General features: G+C 47.0%; 1 protein-coding gene across 4 annotated transcripts in view; it reads left to right on the forward strand.

Annotated features, from left to right (window-relative positions):
* ALCAM (activated leukocyte cell adhesion molecule) overlaps positions 1-17969 on the forward strand; it is a 289118-nt gene that overhangs the window by 173312 nt on the left and 97837 nt on the right. For all 4 annotated transcript variants that reach the window (XM_030204168.1, XM_030204165.1, XM_030204166.1 and 1 more), the window contains exons 9-10: positions 920-1032; positions 4493-4628. In XM_030204168.1, coding sequence (XP_030060028.1) covers positions 920-1032; positions 4493-4628 — 249 coding nt within the window. The remainder of the gene's footprint in view (positions 1-919; positions 1033-4492; positions 4629-17969) is intronic.

Raw genomic sequence — 17969 nt, forward strand, 5'->3', positions numbered from 1 at the left:
ACAATCTAACCAGCTTTCGCAAATCTTTGAAGACACACCTCTTCAACAAAGCCTACAAAAGACATCCTTAATAAATCATTCCTTAAATCACTCAGGTGCATCAAAAACACCTCTCACAACACCTTTCTAGCACCTTGCATCTAATTCATCTAATTTCAGCTTATGTATTTAAAATCAAGTAATGACCTTGCATCTTATTCATTTACTTTCAGCTTAAGTATCTAAGATCATGTAATGACTGCATCATAACAACACTCTGTAAGCCACATTGAGCCTGCAAAAAGGTGGAATAATGTGGGGTACAAATGCAATAAATAAATAAATAAAATAAATAATTGCTTCAATTTTCACATCATTTCTTTCCATATCAGTTTACCAACCATTGACTGATGCTTCCATATAAGCAGTATGTCTATCAAAAAAGCCAAGCACAATTTTTTTTTTAAATTTTCATGTGTGCTTTTGTAACCTTTAGCAGTGGGAAACAACAGCTTGTGTGGCTGATTTCATCCTGTTTGTACATAGAAAAAGTAAAATTGGTTACCTATAATGGGGATCCTTTATAGGCAGCAGGATAAATCAATCACACAATCCCTCCTGTGTCCCCTTGAATTGAAGCTTTGCTTTCTAACTAACAGAGTCATTCAGGGACACATAGTATATGAATTTGAGAGAGATGCTGTATCTCAGTACTGTCATGTGAGGTCGTCACCCACTTGTGTGACCAATTTTTCTTTCTATCTAGGGAGAACTTCTGTTATAAGGTAAAACAATTTTGTTTCCTTCTTAGGAGACTGTTAATCATCATTGTAGAATATTAGAAATGCTTTTAAAAACAAGGCTATGTCGTGCAACATTGCATAGTATTTTAATGCCAAATTAAAATATTCTGAAATTCTTGAATAACATTCTTTCTCAGATTTGGATTTGTCATTGACACCAAGTGGTGAAGTTACTAAACAAATTGGAGAAATTCTACCTGTGTCTTGTACTGCATCTTCCAGTAGAAATGTTTCTGTAGTTTGGACAAAGGTAATTATTATTGATATTACATTTTCAAATTGCTGCCTTTTTAGTTACTACTTTTTGTGCTGCTGTAAGCCTCATGCAATTTCTATAGGGTGATATTGTGAATTTATTTTATCTTCTCAAAGATCATGCATGCTTTATAGTATCACACTGATGGTTCATCAGACGCTTTCCTGAATGTAAAATCTTCAGAACACCAACATTCTTACAAAGTTGATATACCATCTTCATCAAAGTCTTACTGTTAGTTGTGACAAATTTATGAAGACTAAGGCATATATCTGTGTCTTGACTAGGTGACTGTTAGACCTCTCTCATACAGGGATTGAGAGCTTTCTACAACTCATTATCTAGTTGCTAGCTTACCTAGGGCTCATAATTGTGTTTATGAAATACCCATCCCAGCCTGGTACTTGGTACCGTATATTATTTATTTATTTATTCATTCATTTACTTCTAACTTACCTGTTATTCTTTGTATCTTATTTGCAACAATATTCTGTATTGTTAACGGTGTTTGCCTTTGCGACATAATGTAAGCCACATTGAGCCTGCAAATAGGTGGGAAAATGTGGGGATACAAATGCAGCAAATAAAATAAAAATATGGAATTTCTTGGGTCTCCGCTAGTCCAAGGCAAGGCCTATTTGTTGGCCAAGTATTCACCCAGTAGGTGATAAAGCATAATGCACTTCTCCAGAGATCACCAAAAATTATACTGATAATTTTGGGATATTTAACTCACTAAATAGCCAGGCATTATGCATATAAAAAGGGATGGTTTAGGGGAGGGGTTGAGGTGCTGTTTGAACTTCAGTAGAGTTATAGTTTCATTGTTTTGGTGTTGGACTTGACTGACTGTTTCATTTCTTAGAACTGTATTGAATGTACTACTTGATGTGATAGATTTGTATGTATGTTGTTTAATTAAAATTTGTAGTAAAGGATTATTTCTCCGAGGATAAGCAGGATAGCAAGTCCTTGTAGCATGAGCATTGTCACTAATGGAGCCCGTGCAGGAAGTTTCTCCAGGACTTAGAATAAACTTGAAGCTTTAGAGTTGTTCTATCATGAATGGCACCACTTTAGACTTCATCTTTCCATGGAGCTGATGTTACTGGAGCTCATTCAAAATAATGTTTCTTAACTAAATCTTTGTTTCTTGTAAATATTTGTTCTCATGCCCTGTCATTTGTCATACAGTACTTCTTCCCCATTACGTTTTTGAAGGGTTTTTTTCCTTTATTTCTCTGAGGATAAGCAGGATGGTGGTTATCTCACTTGCGGGTGGCGTTATCCAACAGAGCCCACGTGCAAATGCTTCCCAGTAACTATTCTAAAAGCTTTTGGAAGCAGTTCACTGTGCATGTGAGCATTTTCCTGTCTGTTAAAGTTATGCAGGACCAGATCAGTCTTGTTGTCTCCACTGAGCAGGTCAGATGTCTTCTTTTTTTAATTATCCTCCACAGCTTGTGTCAGAAAGTTAATGTCTTTTATTTTTCTCTATCATCTGTTTTGCTTTTCATAAGTCCTGTTTTATGGTGGACCCTGCAAAATGGATTTGTATCAGACTTTGGAGAACTTTGGGTTAATACTTTGAGGGGAAAAGTTTAGGATATGTCTGTAGAGGACCAGTTAGAAGGACTAGAAGGAGAGGTTTTGTCTAAGAGTGAGGATGTTCCTCTTGGGGAGGATGCTTCGGTAGTCCACATTTTTCCTAAGGGGGAATTACCAACCTTAAATATGCAGGTTTTGGTGGTATGCCCTCCGTTTAGGACCCCTTTTTGGTAGGGTTCTGTAGTGGTAGTGGATTATATTCTCTGAGGTCAAGCAAGACACTATATTACTACATATGGGTGATGGCATCTAATGGAGCCTGGTGTGGAGAACTTCTGAGCAACTTTTCTAGAAGCCTTTTGGAAGACCATGCAACACATGCATGCTCACCTCCCCCACTGCTACATGGGACCAATTGTCTTTATAGAAAGCAGTGAGGATACGCTTAACCATTCTCTTCACAGCTCTCCTCTCAGCTTTGGCTTGCGGTCTTGTTTCTTTTTTTTTTTTTGTAAGTGTTGTATGGGACCAGCGTACCTTAGTTGCCTCCCTTATAGTTTTTTTCTACAGTGCTGAGTATCTTTGGTCACATCAGGAAATATCCAAATACTCTGACCCTTCAATAAAGTTTGTGAGTCACGAAAATACATTGTCATTATCATATCCACATTTTGAGAAAAAAAAAAGAAAAAAAAACCTAGGAGAGTGGTTCGATCAACAATGTCCTCTTGAGATTCCTCCAATATTGCAGTCAAATTAAGACTATCCAGTTATAAGCTAATCTCTCCTTCATCACTTTCTATACTGTAGGGAGTTCCATGCAGGTAGAAAATTTTATTACAAGGTGGTATAGCATTCATTGGAATATTCAATATCTTGGTCAAATAGTTCTTTATAAGTTTCTCTATATGCTTGACCAAAAACCCTTGGGAAGTTCAAAAAACAGAGATTCAAACTTCTTGCATTTTCCAACTGTTCTATTTGTCTGTGGACTGAAATTTTATCTGTAATCATACTAGCATTAAATTCCTTTAGTCTGTTCAATTATTTGCACTCTTGTTTGTACTGCTTCAATTTTAGTCTCTTGAGACAGAGCTCTCTATATTCTTAGCCATAGTGGAAACATCTTGAAGGCAAATATTAACTGAGGAGTGAAGATTCACCTGATGATTTCAAGGGTCATTTCAAGTGGGCAAACCAGTTCTGGGAAAGAAAACAGGGCTGGGAGAAATTTTGGTGAAAGATAAAGCTGCCATAACTACTCTCTGCATTCACCTCCTGTTTTCTACCAGATATCATCAATAGCTGCTGCCGTAGCTCTCAGTTCTGGCATGGCCCTCCTAGAGATGTATTTGCGCCAACTTCTTGGGGTCACGCAATCATTTCTGCCAATATACTGGAGCTTTCTCTCCAACATTTGCTCTGTATGGCTGGAGAGGAGGAGAAAATGAATCCACCTCTCCCAATGACATCAAGGCTCCCTCACTTGGTGAACTGCAGGAGCTTGTTCCAGCTTACGTTTATCTGCTGTCAACTGAGACGCTTGTCCACTTTTCAAAGTCTGTGTGTCAAATGGGGAAATATACAGAAGAGGGAAAAAGTTGGCGCTTTTCTATAAGAAAATTATAGGAGTTGAACTGAGGCTATGTAGCATGTCTTATTTTCTACTTATTTCCTTTCCATTTAAGAGCAATTTTCCATAACTTCTCAGGAAATATCTCTCATAAGGTTTGAAAAATCAATTAATGCAAGGTATCAGGCTGGGGACATTGATAACTTAAAAATACTGCAGTTATTTTCAATTAGCATAATGAACATGTAATGATTTCACCTGCCAGTTATATATTTATTATTGGAATAATTATAAATATTACAGAGAGATTAAACAAATTTCTTATTTTATCAGGACAAAAACAAACTACGCTTCAGTCCATCATTTACAAGTTTGCGATATCAAGATGCTGGAAATTATGTTTGTGAAACTGTTCTAACAGAGGTTGAAGGATTAAAGAAGAGAAAAACACTTACTCTAATTGTGGAAGGTAATACATTGCAATCCTTTTGTTTTGAGATTTTTTTCTTATTAACCATATTTTATTTACATAGGGCCCTGTTTACTAAGCCGCGCTATAGGTGCACTAGCATTTTTAGCATATGCTAACACTAGAGACACCCATAGGAATATATGGGTGTCTCTAGCATTTAGCATACTTTAAAAATGCTAGTGCACCTTAGTAAACAGAGCCTTTAATCTCACTGTTTAAGACATAATTGTACTTTTATATGTACTGTGCCTTATACCAGATCATTTAATGCAGGCCTTTCAAAGATGAAAAAAGCACACATTAAGGTGATTGACACTATCTTCATTTTCATATTTAGGAACATCAAGATACATGTTCCATGAAGAATAATAAAAGGTGCTAAAAAAAAAACCCTAAGCTTTTGTAAGGTTGAAAATGTCTGTGCTGGCTAAAAATGTTTGCTTTGTGTCATTTCCAATATTCATTATGGGATTTTTGTTTGTAGGGCATTTTCCTCATTTTGGGGGCAATGTCCTCAATAGTGCACTCTGTTGATGAGACTGGGAGAAAAAAAACAACTTCAGTTTTTTTTCCCCCTATCATTTCATGTTAAAAAGTAACAGAAGCAAGGAGCAAAAGTACACAAAGAGCAGCAACAAAAGAAAAGCACAAAAGGGCCTTCAAGGCTGGAACAAACAAGAGTTCTTTATTTAATTAGACCTGACACAGGCCGTGTTTCAGCGTATCTACGTCTGTGTCAGGGGTTAATGCTGATGTGAACCCTTGATGAACATACATAAATATTAAAAAGGCAACACATTTGCAGTCCAGAAATATAAAGGTTACCTCAGTGTGCAGGTGAAGATTTGTAAGAGCGTGAACATTGAGACCAATAATAATGAAAACTGCAAAAGCACATTATATCGGCATTAAATATCGCCACCTGATAAAGGAGTGTGCAAGGAGGACAGTACACTGACCACAGAGGGCTATCAGAACACAAGTTGCCACCCAAATGGTTGGCCTGGCATGGGTCACACCTAGGGTTACCATATGTCCGGACATATCCTCTTTTTGAGGACACTTTGGGACATCTGGGCGGGTTTTCCCAGCCTACTCATTTGTCCATGTTTGTGGAAAAATGGGCAGGCTGGAATCTCCCACCCAAACATCCCACAGTGTCCTCGAGAAGAGGACAAGTAAGTCTCCCACTTGCTATTGGTGCCACTTCAAAATGGCTGCCGAGATGTCAAGCAACAGCCTCATGAGACTTCTAGAAGTCTTATGAGGTCACAGCTCGAAGTGTCGGCAGCCATTTTGAAATGGCGCCTGCAGCGAGCGGGCTGTGGCATTGCCAGGCAGAAAAGAGTGAGGTCCTTTCCTGCCCCAAAGAGGCCACTAGACCATCAGGGCACAATAAGGTAGGGGAGGGGATGTAGGTAGAGAGTAGGGGGTGAGGGAGCTGAAAAAAAAAGATGAGTGGAGGGGAGCTGGAAATAGTTGGGGGGGGGGGGTTGAGAAATATATAGAAAGGGATGACTTTATTTGAGGGGGTCAAGTCATGGTGACAGTGTGGTATGGAGTGGTGGGAAGGGGGTGTTACAGAGGGTGTGGGGTGGAGAGGGGCATGGTGGGGTGTGGAGGGGAGGGGGCATGGCTATTGGTGTCCTCTTTTTTTTGTCAGGTCAAATATGGGTAACCCTAGTCACACCACACATTAATTGTATATAGCATACTGAGGTGCAAAGTTAGTTATGCTGCCTTATGAAACATCCCTCAAGGCCCAAGCTAGGGGAGCTTCAAAACTGTAAACGAGAGTGGCATACACACCCCTCCTTAGGGAAGCTACCATCTGTGCATACCCCCTCCTTTCCACAACCCCCCCTTCTCACCCTGAGTATGCTTATGAGTCATGGGGTAATGTTCAGCCACTGGCATCCGTGAGAGCCCCAAGCCAGCTAACCTGATTGCATTGCAGATAGATGCCCCCAAACCTAGTTTTCCCACCTTGCAAGATGTAAAATGCCATTGTCAAGGGGGTTCCAACAGAGGTGGCCAGAAGGATGGGAGGATCAAACAGGGTCCCCTGCTATCTCCCAGCCAGCTGTAGGCCACATAGACGTCTCATTGGTGCCACAGATCAGATGTCCTCCCAGGTAACAACAAGCAGCCCTCAGCTGTTCCTGTCCCTGCCTTCTGATAGCCAGCTGCACCACTATGCACGTCATGTAGGATGTGGTGTTTTCACATCTGAGAGGCAGATGGTCATAGATCCTGTCTCTTAGGAGGTGCTCTGCACCTCAAGACAGGGCCAAACACATCAGGGGTATGTGGAGGAGGAGGATCCCTGGAGGAACAACCCTCCCCTGGAGGGGGAAGAACAAGTGAACAAATTTCCTTCCAGGCAGCAACACAGCACCTGACTGCATCTTGCCTACCCCCTGGAAATGGTTGCCTGCACATCTCTCTCAGACAGATTCCTTGGGCATCTTCTCATGACCTGAGGGGCCAGGAACGGTTCCACTGGAAAGATGTCAAGTACAGCGGCAAGAAGGGAATGAAGAAATATGTTAGCCTTGCTGGCCCTTGCTCTCAGTAAAATACAGGCCAATGGCCCAGGTTAAAGAGCTAGGCCTCTCTTAGACATTTTTCTGCAGCTCAAGCTGAAATGAGTTCCCAGAAGAGCTAGGCTTGTAAAAATCAGAGATCACCTTTGACACAGTTATATTTCACTGTAGCAAGTGCTGAGCTGGCATGGGAGGGGGGCATTTGCTATGGGACTGGCACCTACAAGACATCATGAGCAAGAGTTGCTATGGTTATGTAGAGATAGTACTGGGTCAGCTGCACCCTGGGTGAGAACATCCAAAGGGGGGGCTAGAGGAAGGTTTGGGAACATATGAAGTCATTCTGATCAACTGATAAGGACCAAGATCTCTGGTGAGCAAGCTAGAGTCCATTGGAATGAATGGAAATAAAATTGTATATAAGCAGCAGTCTGAGGGGTATTAGATCAGTGAGTGAAGGAGAAGGAAGGCTACAAGAGAAGACTCCAGAAGGCCAGAGAAAGAGGACATGCCATGTAATGCTGTTCCACCATATGACTGCCTGAACTGCTTGTACTATCCTTGGTAAGATATCAATGTCAATAAACTATATTTCTTTTCCTACTAAATACTGGGTTCCTTTCTAATTACATAGCTTTATATTGCCTTGACTGCTAACACTATCATGAGCAGATACAGGACTGGGGTGATTAAGTATTTAGAGGGGATGTGCAGTCCCTTCCAGGTTAGTAGAAAGCCCATGCCACTGCTGCCCAAACGGGTGAGGCAGACCTAATAAAATAAACATTACTACATGAATCTTAATCAGGATTCCGCCTATCCCATAGCACTGAAACTGTACTGGTCACTCTCCTGGCCAAATTCAAGAATGAAATAGCCATAAGTAAAAGCATACTTCTCCTCCAATTCAACATGTCGAGTGCATTCGATATGGTAAACCACAATATACTTCGACTTCTAGACCACGTCGGGATTGGTGGAAATATACTTAGATGGATCAAGAGTTTTCTAACCACCAGAACATACCAAGTAAAATCTAACACAAACATATCACCAATGTGGAAATCAGACTGCGGAGTACCTCAAGGTTCACCATTGTCACCAATACACTTCAATATATTGATGATCCCTTTGACCAAGTCCTTATCTAACCAAGGTCTCCACCCGTTTATCTATGCTGATGATGTCACAATCTACATCCCTTTCAGACACGATCTATTAGAAATCACCAATGACATCAAGTGTGGCTTGAACACCATGGACTCATGGGCAAACTCATTTCAATTGAAACTGAACACTGATAAAACACACTGCCTTATCCTCTCATCCCAGCACAATAATTACAAACCCACAACCATAATCACCTCAGATCATACCCGCGCCATTTCAGATAGTCTCAAAATACTAGGCGTTACAATTGACCGCAATCTTACACTTGAGACCCAAGTAAACTCCACTGTAAAGAAAATGTTTCATTCAATGTGGAAACACATGTAAACCCTTTTTCCCCGAGGGATATATTCCGTAACCTAACTCAATCAATGGTACTAAGCCACGCTGGCTACTGGAATGGAATCTATGTGGGATGTAAAGAACAACTCACAAAGAAACTCCAGACAGCCCAAAACACAGCAGCCAGGTTGATATTTGGTAAAACACAATTCCAAAGTGCCACACCCCTCTGTGAAAAACTGCACTGGCTTCCAATCAAAGAACGTATCACCTTCAAAACCTGCACCCTGGTCCATAAGATCATCTACGGTGAAGTCCCAGGTTACATGATTGACTTGATGGATCCCCCAACCAGAAATAGAACCAGTTCATCACGGACTTACCTGAATCTCCACTACCCAAATTGCAAAGGACTCAAATACAAAACAACCTATGCGTTCAACTTCTCCTACATAAGCACACGACTATGGAATGCACTGCCAAAAGTTGTGAAAACAATCTACGACCATCTAAAATTCAGAAAATCATAAGTACATAAGTAATGTCACACTGGGAAAAGACCAAGGGTCCATCGAGCCCAGCATCCTGTCCACGACAGCGGCCAATCCAGACCAAGGGCACCTGGCAAGCTTCCCAAACGTACAAACATTCTATACATGTTATTCCCGGAATTGTGGATTTTTCCCAAGTCCATTTAGTAGCGGTTTATGGACTTGTCCTTTAGGAAACCGTCTAACCCCTTTTAAACTCTGCCACTAAAGATCTGCCTGTTCGGTAAGGCATACCCTACCGACCCAACATAAATGCCTCAACTCTGCAACACAGCAACACCAAAGATCGTATTGGACATTATCTAACCCTTCCTATCTTCAATCCCTAATGTGCCTGAATCTTACCTACCCTATGCCACCCTAACATCTAATTGTATTTGTTCCTCTAACGGACTTGGCAAATGCCTTTACGGTACTATGTAAGCCACATTGAGCCTGCAAATAGGTGGGAAAATGTGGGATACAAATGTAACAAATAACTAACTAAATAAATAAATTTTTAAGATGCGGTGACCAGAATTGCACACAATATTCAAGGTGTGGTCGCTCAATTGAGCAATGCAGAGGCATTATAATATCCGTTGTCTTAATTTCTAACCTTTTCCTAATAATTCCTAGCATTCTGTTTGCTTTTTTGACTGCCGCCACACACTGGGCAGAAGATTTCAATGCATTGTTCTCAATGACACCTAAATCATTTTCTTGGGTGCTGACTCCTAGGGTGAAACCTAGCATCAAATAACTACGATTTGGATTATTCTTCCTAATGTGCATCACTTTGCATTTGTCCACATTAAATCTCATCTGCCATTTGAATGCCCAGTCTTTCTCTAATTTTTCACTCTACATGCGTTTTAACAGCTTTAAATAGTTTGGATCATCTGCAAATTTAATCAATTCACTTGTCATCCCCATTTCCAGATCATTAATAAATATGTTAAGTAGCACCTGTTCCAGTTTCACCCTCCTCTACTGAGAGAAATGGTCATTTAACACTACCCTCTGTTCTCCAAGGACATACAGGCTAAATTGTTCTCACAACTGGGTCAACGTCCACATTTACAATAGCAAAAAGAAAAAAATTGCCAGAGCCTTCTGGCGCGCGTGCAGCTTGCACCTCGCATGTGCGGACTGACTTCTTGCCCACTCGACTGCGCTCTTCAGTTCTTTTCTTTCCGCAACGAGGAGTGGCAGATTAATTCTGTGGCTCCTTTTTTCGGGCCCAAGAAAGAGCCTTCATATTTTTACTCATTCAACTTTGTCGTTTTTTTCCTAGTTATTTTGTTTTTTCTTTAAAAAAAAGGAAAAAGAGAAGTTCCTTTACTTTTCTAGTTTATTTTTCCCCTTTTCTTACGTATCTGTTCTTTTTTGTCAGTGGCCGGTTTTAGGCCGCGTGGTCGGGTCTCTACCCTTTTTGTGCCCTTTTTTCTTCGGCACAATTGAGTCGTTTGATTTTGCCAGTGCGGTTTTCCCTTCCATGTCATCAAAAACACCCAGCAGCTTCAAATGTTGTACTCGGTGCAACTGGACCATCTCAGGTACAGATACCCATTCCTGGTGTATCCAGTGCCTTGGGCCCGACCATAGCCCAGCTTATTGTTCTCTTTGTCTTCGTATGAAAAAAAGGACCCAACTTGCTTGAGAAGCCCAGAAAGAGAAACTTTTTGGGGCTCGGTCTGGTCCTTCGATGTCAGCATCGACATTGGAACCGAGGTAGGACGCATCGACTTCGGGAGCAGAGGTACACATGGCTGCTGAGAGGCCATGGCTCACTGGGAGCAGTGAGGCATCGAGTGTGTCTCCACCTATCTTGAGGCCTCCTGCTGTGCAGGCCCCCCGGGACCATCCATCATCGTGCCCGACCCAGAGTTGACGTGAGGATTCAACGTCGTCCTCGTTGGCACCAAGGAGCCTCAGTGATGTGCATCGAGCGAAGGTGAAGAAGCACTGTCATTGTTCCCCCTCAACACACAGTGCCGGGAGCTCCAGGGCAGTGAAGGATTCGGTGCCCGAGAAGCATCGACGCTGGCACTGGGAGGACCAATCCCCCTCCATCCAGGAGGTGCCTATGCATTGGCCTCCGAGCAGTCCGATTCCTATTCCTGATCCTCAAGAGACTCTGCTACCGACTTCTCCACTGGCCCCTCAGCCTTCTCCGATGGCAGCTCTCGACAAGCGCATCCGGGCCTTATTTCCAGAGCTTCTGGAAGGACTTCTGCGCCAGTCTGCATCAGCATCGGAGGTGTTTGCGCCTTCCCAGCCTTCTGTTGCAGTGACGATTGGCCTCCTACCTACAGTGAGGTCTCCAAGCTCGGTGCTGCTTGTGCCTCCGTTGTCGGCTGCCACCTAGATCGACTCCCCATCGACGTTGGTGAAGGAAGTTTTGCCACAGTCTGTGCGGGTGTCGGCTCCTCAACATTGCCATCGGGACCGTAGGTTTTCGGCGTCGAGCCAGGTACAATCTCGGAGGTCACTGAGGGAAGTGCTTTCTGATACTGAAGAGGAGCGCTCATGGGAGTCAGAGGAGGATCCCAGGTACTTCTCCTCAGATGAGTCCTTTGGGATACCCTCTGAAGCATCCCTTCGACCTTAAAGGAGACTATCCGCCCCTGAAGAGCCTCTCCTTTGCCTCTTTTGTGCTGGAAATGACTGAGGCCATTCCATTCCCCATAGATGTGGAGGATGAGCCCAGGGCTGAGATGCTCGAGGTCCTTGGACCACACCTCTCCACCTAAAGAGGCAGTGACAGCTCCTTTGCATAAGGTACTCAGGGAAGTCTTTATGCAAAACTGGGCGTCCCCTCTATCTGGTCCTGTGATCCCTAAGAAGACAGATTCCCAGTATCGGATCCATGAAGAACCTGGATTAATGAGTTCTCCGAGGACAAGCAGGCTGCTTGTTCTCACGACTGGGTTGACGTCCACGGCAGCCCCCACCAACCGGAACAAAATTTTGCGGGCGGTCCCGCACGCAGGGCACGCCCACCGCGCATGCGCGGCTGTCTTCCCGCCCTTGCGCGACCATGCCCGCTCAGTCTTTTCTTTTCCGCGCTGGAGAGAGCCGTGTTCGTCTCTCTCTCTGTCAGCCCCGGAAACCGGATCGCGCCCTTGACGCGAGTTTTTTTTCTCTGATTGTTTTCTTTAATTGTTTTCTTTTCTTCTGTTAAAAAAAAAAAAAAGAAAAACTTTGTTTCCCCTCGTACTTTTAGCGGGGGCGCCTCGTTGCGGCCTTGTGGCCGCGCAGTCGATTTATTTTTCGAGGTGTAATTTTTACCGCCACCAGACGACTTTGACTTCGCCGACGTGATTTTTCCGTCGATGTCCTCGAAGGTCCAGAGTGGATTTAAGAAGTGTGGTCGGTGCGGCCGGCATATCTCGCAGACCGGCACTCACGCTTGGTGCCTCCAGTGCCTCGGGCCGGAGCACGATACCAAGACGTGCACCTTGTGTCTCGGTTTACGTAAACGGACACAGGTGGCGAGGCAAATTCTTCGGGACTGTCTTTTCGGAACTTGCGCCGGCCCCTCGACGTCGACTTCGACGGCATCGGTGTCGATGGCCGGATCTTCGGTACCGGTACCGATGTCCACGAAATCGGCACCGACGGCATCGACCCAAGGAGCACAGGTCCCGTTGGCCCGCCGGTCCTCCGGAATGGCAGGGGTGAGCGGCCGCGTGGGGAATCGGCCCCGGTCACTCCCTCTACCAGGGCCCTCGGGACCGAACCCTGTCGGACCCGATCCCTCGAGGCCGAGGGGGATCTACCTCCTCCTCTTCGGTACCGCCGAGCGCAGATGACGGGCACCGGAAGAAGGCTAAAAAGCACCGTCATCGGTCGCCCACGGCGCATGTGGCTACCGGCGCCAGAGATGACTCGACGCCGAGGAAGCGGCAGCGCCGGGAGGAGCGTTCCCCCTCGGTGGTAGACGTATCGCTACGTCAGGGCACCAGCACTTCGGTGCCGTCTCCTGGACCCGAACAGATTCCAGCACCGGCACCTCTACCGGCCCCCTCGCCTTTCCCGACAGCGGGCCTTGACGAGTGCCTCCGAGCCATCCTTCCGGGGATTCTGGAAGGGCTGATGCGACAGACTGTGCCGGCGCCGGGGGTGCTTGCGCCCCTGGCGCCGTTGATGGAGGCGCCGGCGTGCTCTAGCCCGGTGCCGAGGCCTTCGACGCAGGTGGAGTCCCCGTCGACGTCGATGGAGGGAGCTTCATCCCCACCGGCGCGGGAGTCCACCGCTTGACGACGCCACCGAGGACTCGGTGCCTCGAAGTCGAGCCGGGCCCGGTTAAGGTCTGAGCTACAGGAGCTCATGTCCGACACCGAGGAAGAGGCCTCATGGGGGGAGGAGGAGGACCCCAGATATTTCTCCTCAGAGGAGTCTGTGGGCCTTCCCTCCGACCCCACTCCTTCACCGGAGAGGAAGCTCTCGCCACCTGAGAGCCTCTCCTTTGCCTCCTTCGTCAGGGATATGTCTATCTGCATTCCCTTCCCCGTGGTCTCTGTGGATGAGCCGAGGGCCAAGATGCTCGAGGTCCTCGACTATCCATCACCACCTAGAGAGTCCTCCACGGTACCGTTGCACAATGTCCTCAAAGAGACACTGCTTCGGAACTGGTTGAGACCTTTATCTAACCCCACCATCCCCAAGAAAGCGGAGTCCCAATACAGGATCCACTCGGACCCAGAGTTAATGCGGCCTCAATTGCCTCATGACTCAGCGGTCATGGACTCTGCTCTCAAGAGGGCACGGAGTTCGAGGGATACCGCCTCGGCGCCCCCGGGGTGGGAGTCTCACACTCTGGACTCGTTTGGGAGGAAGGCCTACCAATCTTCTATGCTCGTGACCCGCATCCAATCCTACCAGCTCTACACGAGCATACACATGCGGAATAATGTGAAGCAACTGGCGGACCTGGTCGACAAGCTCCCCCCGGAGCAGTCCAGGCCTTTTCAGGAGGTGGTCAGGCAGCTGAAGGCGTGCAGAAAGTTCCTGTCCAGGGGTATATATGACACCTGTGATGTGGCATCTTGAGCTGCGGCCCAGGGTATAGTGATGCACAGGCTCTCATGGCTGCGTGCCTCTGACCTGGACAACCGCACCCAGCAGCGGCTGGCCGATGTCCCTTGCCGGGGGGATAATATTTTTGGTGAGAAGGTCGAGCAGTTGGTGGACCAACTACACCAGCGGGAAACCGCACTCGACAAGCTCTCCCACCGGGCGCCTTCAGCATCCACCTCAGCAGGTGGACATTTTTCCCAGGCCAGGCAGGCTGCGCCCTACGCCTACAACAAGTGTAGGTCCACCCAGCTGGCCCGAAGGCCTCATCAAGCACAGGGACAGTCCCAGCGCGCTCGTTCCCGTCAACAGCGTGCGCCTAAGCAGCCTCCGGCGCCTCCACAGCAAAAACCGGGGACGGGTTTTTGACTGGATCCATGGGAACATAGCCGCCATCAAAGTGTCCGTACCAGATGATCTGCCAGTCGGGGGGAGGTTAAAACTTTTTCACCAAAGGTGGCCTCTAATAACCTCCGACCAGTGGGTTCTCCAAATAGTGCGGTGCGGATACACCCTGAATTTGGCCTCCCCTCCACCAAATTGTCCTCCGGGAGCCCAATCCTTCAGCTCCCATCACAAGCAGGTACTTGCAGAGGAACTCTCCGCCCTTCTCAGCGCCAATGCGGTCGAGCCCGTGCCACCCGGGCAGGAAGGGCAGAGATTCTATTCCAGGTACTTCCTTGTGGAAAAGAAAACAGGGGGGATGCGCCCCATCCTAGACCTGAGAGGTCTGAACAAATACCTGGTCAAAGAGAAGTTCAGGATGCTTTCCTTGGGCACCCTTCTACCAATGATTCAGAAAAACGATTGGCTATGTTCCCTGGATTTAAAGGACGCATACACTCACATCCCGATACTGCCAGCTCACAGACAGTATATCTCAGATTCCGCCTGGGGACACGGCACTTTCAGTCTTGTGTGCTGCCCTTTGGGCTCGCCTCTGCCCAATGGGTGTTCACGAAGTGCCTCGTGGTGGTCGCGGCGTATCTGCGCAAGCTGGGAGTGCACGTGTTCCCATATCTCGACGATTGGCTGGTCAAGAACACCTCGGAGGCAGGAGCTCTCCGGTCCATGCAGTGCACTATTCACCTCCTGGAGCTGCTGGGGTTTGTGATAAATTACCCAAAGTCCCATCTCCAGCCAGTCCAATCTCTGGAATTCATAGGAGCTTTGCTGAATTCAAAGACAGCTCAGGCCTTTCTCCCCAAAGCGAGGGCCCACAACCTCCTGTCCCTCGCTTCCCAGACCAGAGCGTCTCAGCAGGTCACAGCTCGGCAGATGTTGAGACTCCTAGGTCATATGGCCTCCACAGTTCATGTGACTCCCATGGCTCGTCTTCACATGAGATCTGCTCAATGGACCCTAGCTTCCCAGTGGTGCTAGGCCACCGGGAATCTAGAAGATGTCATCCGCCTGTCCCTCAGTTGCCGCAATTCGCTGCACTGGTGGACACTTCGGACCAATTTGACCCTGGGACGCCCATTCCAAATTCCGCAGCCCTCGAAAGTGCTGACGACGGATGCATCTCGCCTGGGGTGGGGAGCTCATGTCGATGGGCTTCACATCCAGGGACTGTGGTCCCTCCAGGAAACAGATCTTCAGATCAACCTCCTGGAGCTCCGAGCGGTCTGGAACGCACTGAAGGCCTTCAGAGATCGGCTGTCCTATCAAATTATCCAAATTCGGACAGACAATCAGGTTGCAATGTATTACATCAACAAGCAGGGGGGCACCGGATCTCGCCCCCTGTGTCAGGAAGCCGTCGGGATGTGGCGTTGGGCCTGCCAGTTCGGCATGCTTCTTCAAGCCACATACCTGGAAGGTGTAAACAACAGTCTGGCCGACAGACTGAGCAGAGTCATGCAACCGCACGAGTGGTCGCTCCATTCCAGAGTGGTATCCAAGATCTTCCAAGAGTGGGGCACTCCCTCGGTGGACCTTTTCACCTCTCAGACCAACCACAAGCTGCCTCTGTTCTGTTCCAGACTACAGGCACACGGCAGACTAGCGTCGGATGCCTTTCTCCTCCATTGGGGGACCGGCCTCCTGTATGCTTATCCTCCCATACCTTTAGTGGGGAAGACCTTACTGAAGCTCAAGCAAGACCACGGCACCATGATTCTGATAGCGCCTTTTTGGCCCCGCCAGATCTGGTTCCCTCTTCTTCTGGAGTTGTCCTCCGAAGAACCGTGGAGATTGGAGTGTTTTCCGACTCTCATTTCGCAGAACGACGGAGCGCTTCTGCACCCCAACCTTCAGTCTCTGGCTCTCACGGCCTGGATGTTGAGGACGTAGACTTTGCTTCGTTGGGTCTGTCTGAGGGTGTCTCCCGTGTCTTGCTTGCCTCTAGAAAGGATTCCACTAAAAAGAGTTACTTTTTCAAGTGGAGGAGGTTTGTCGTTTGGTGTGAGAGCAAGGCCCTAGAACCTCGTTCTTGTCCTGCACAGAACCTGCTTGAATACCTTCTGCACTTATGAGAGACTGGCCTCAAGACCAACTCAGTAAGGAATCACCTTAGTGCGATTAGTGCTTACCATCATCGTTTAGAGGGTAAAGCCATCTCTGGAGAGCCTTTAGTTGTTCGATTCATGAGAGGCTTGCTTTTGTCAAAGCCCCCTGTCAAGCCTCCTGCAGTGTCATGGGATCTCAACGTCTTCCTCACCCAGCTGATGAAACCTCCTTTTGAGCCACTGAATTCATGCCATCTGAAGTACTTGACCTGGAAGGTCATTTTCTTGGTGGCAGTTCCTTCAGCTCGTAGAGTCAGTGAGCTTCAAGCCCTGGTTGCTCATGCTCCGTATACTAAATTTCATCATAACAGAGTAGTGCTCCGCACTCACCCTAAGTTCCTGCCAAAGGTGGTGTCGGAGTTCCATCTTAACCAGTCAATTGTCTTGCCAACATTCTTTCCCAGACCGCATACCCACCCTGCTGAACGTCAGTTGCACACATTGGACTGCAAGCGAGCTTTGGCCTTCTATCTGGAGCGGACACAGCCCCACAGACAGTCCGCCCAATTGTTTATTTCTTTCGACTCTAATAGGAAAGGGGTCGCTGTCGGGAAATGCACCATCTCCAATTGGCTAGCAGTTTGCATTTCCTTCACTTACGCCCAGGCTGGGCTGACTCTTGAGGGTCATGTCACAGCTGATAGTGTCAGAGCCATGGCAGCGTCGGTGGCCCACTTGAAGTCAGCCACTATTGAAGAGATTTGCAAAGCTGCGATGTGGTCATCTGTCCACACATGCACTTCTCATTACTGCCTCCAGCAGGATACCCGAATTTATTCTGGTCAGGCTGCACTCTCAGTTAGTTGTTCTTCGTAGGTCAATTTCTGTTATGCCCTCGCCGTTGCGAGGTTCAATTGACCTGGGTTCTTGTTTTGAGTGAGCCTGAGAGCTAGGGATACCCCAGTCGTGAGAACAAGCTGCCTGCTTGTCTTCGGAGAAAGCGAATGATACATACCTGTAGCAGGTGTTCTCCGAGGACAGCAGGCTGATTGGTTTCACCTACCCTCCCTCCTCCCCCCTTTGGAGTTGCGTTTTTACTCATTTCTTGCTTGTCATTCAACTGAGCGGGAACGGTCGCGCACGGGCGGGAAGACGGCCGCGCATGCGCGGTGGGCGTGCCCTGCGTGCGGGACCGCCCGCAAAGTTTTGTTCCGGTTGGTGGGGGCTGCCGTGGATGTCAACCCAGTCATGAGAACAATCAGCCTGCTGTCCTCGGAG

This window comes from Microcaecilia unicolor, chromosome 5 (genome assembly GCF_901765095.1).
Source record: "Microcaecilia unicolor chromosome 5, aMicUni1.1, whole genome shotgun sequence".
NCBI lineage: Eukaryota > Metazoa > Chordata > Amphibia > Gymnophiona > Siphonopidae > Microcaecilia > Microcaecilia unicolor.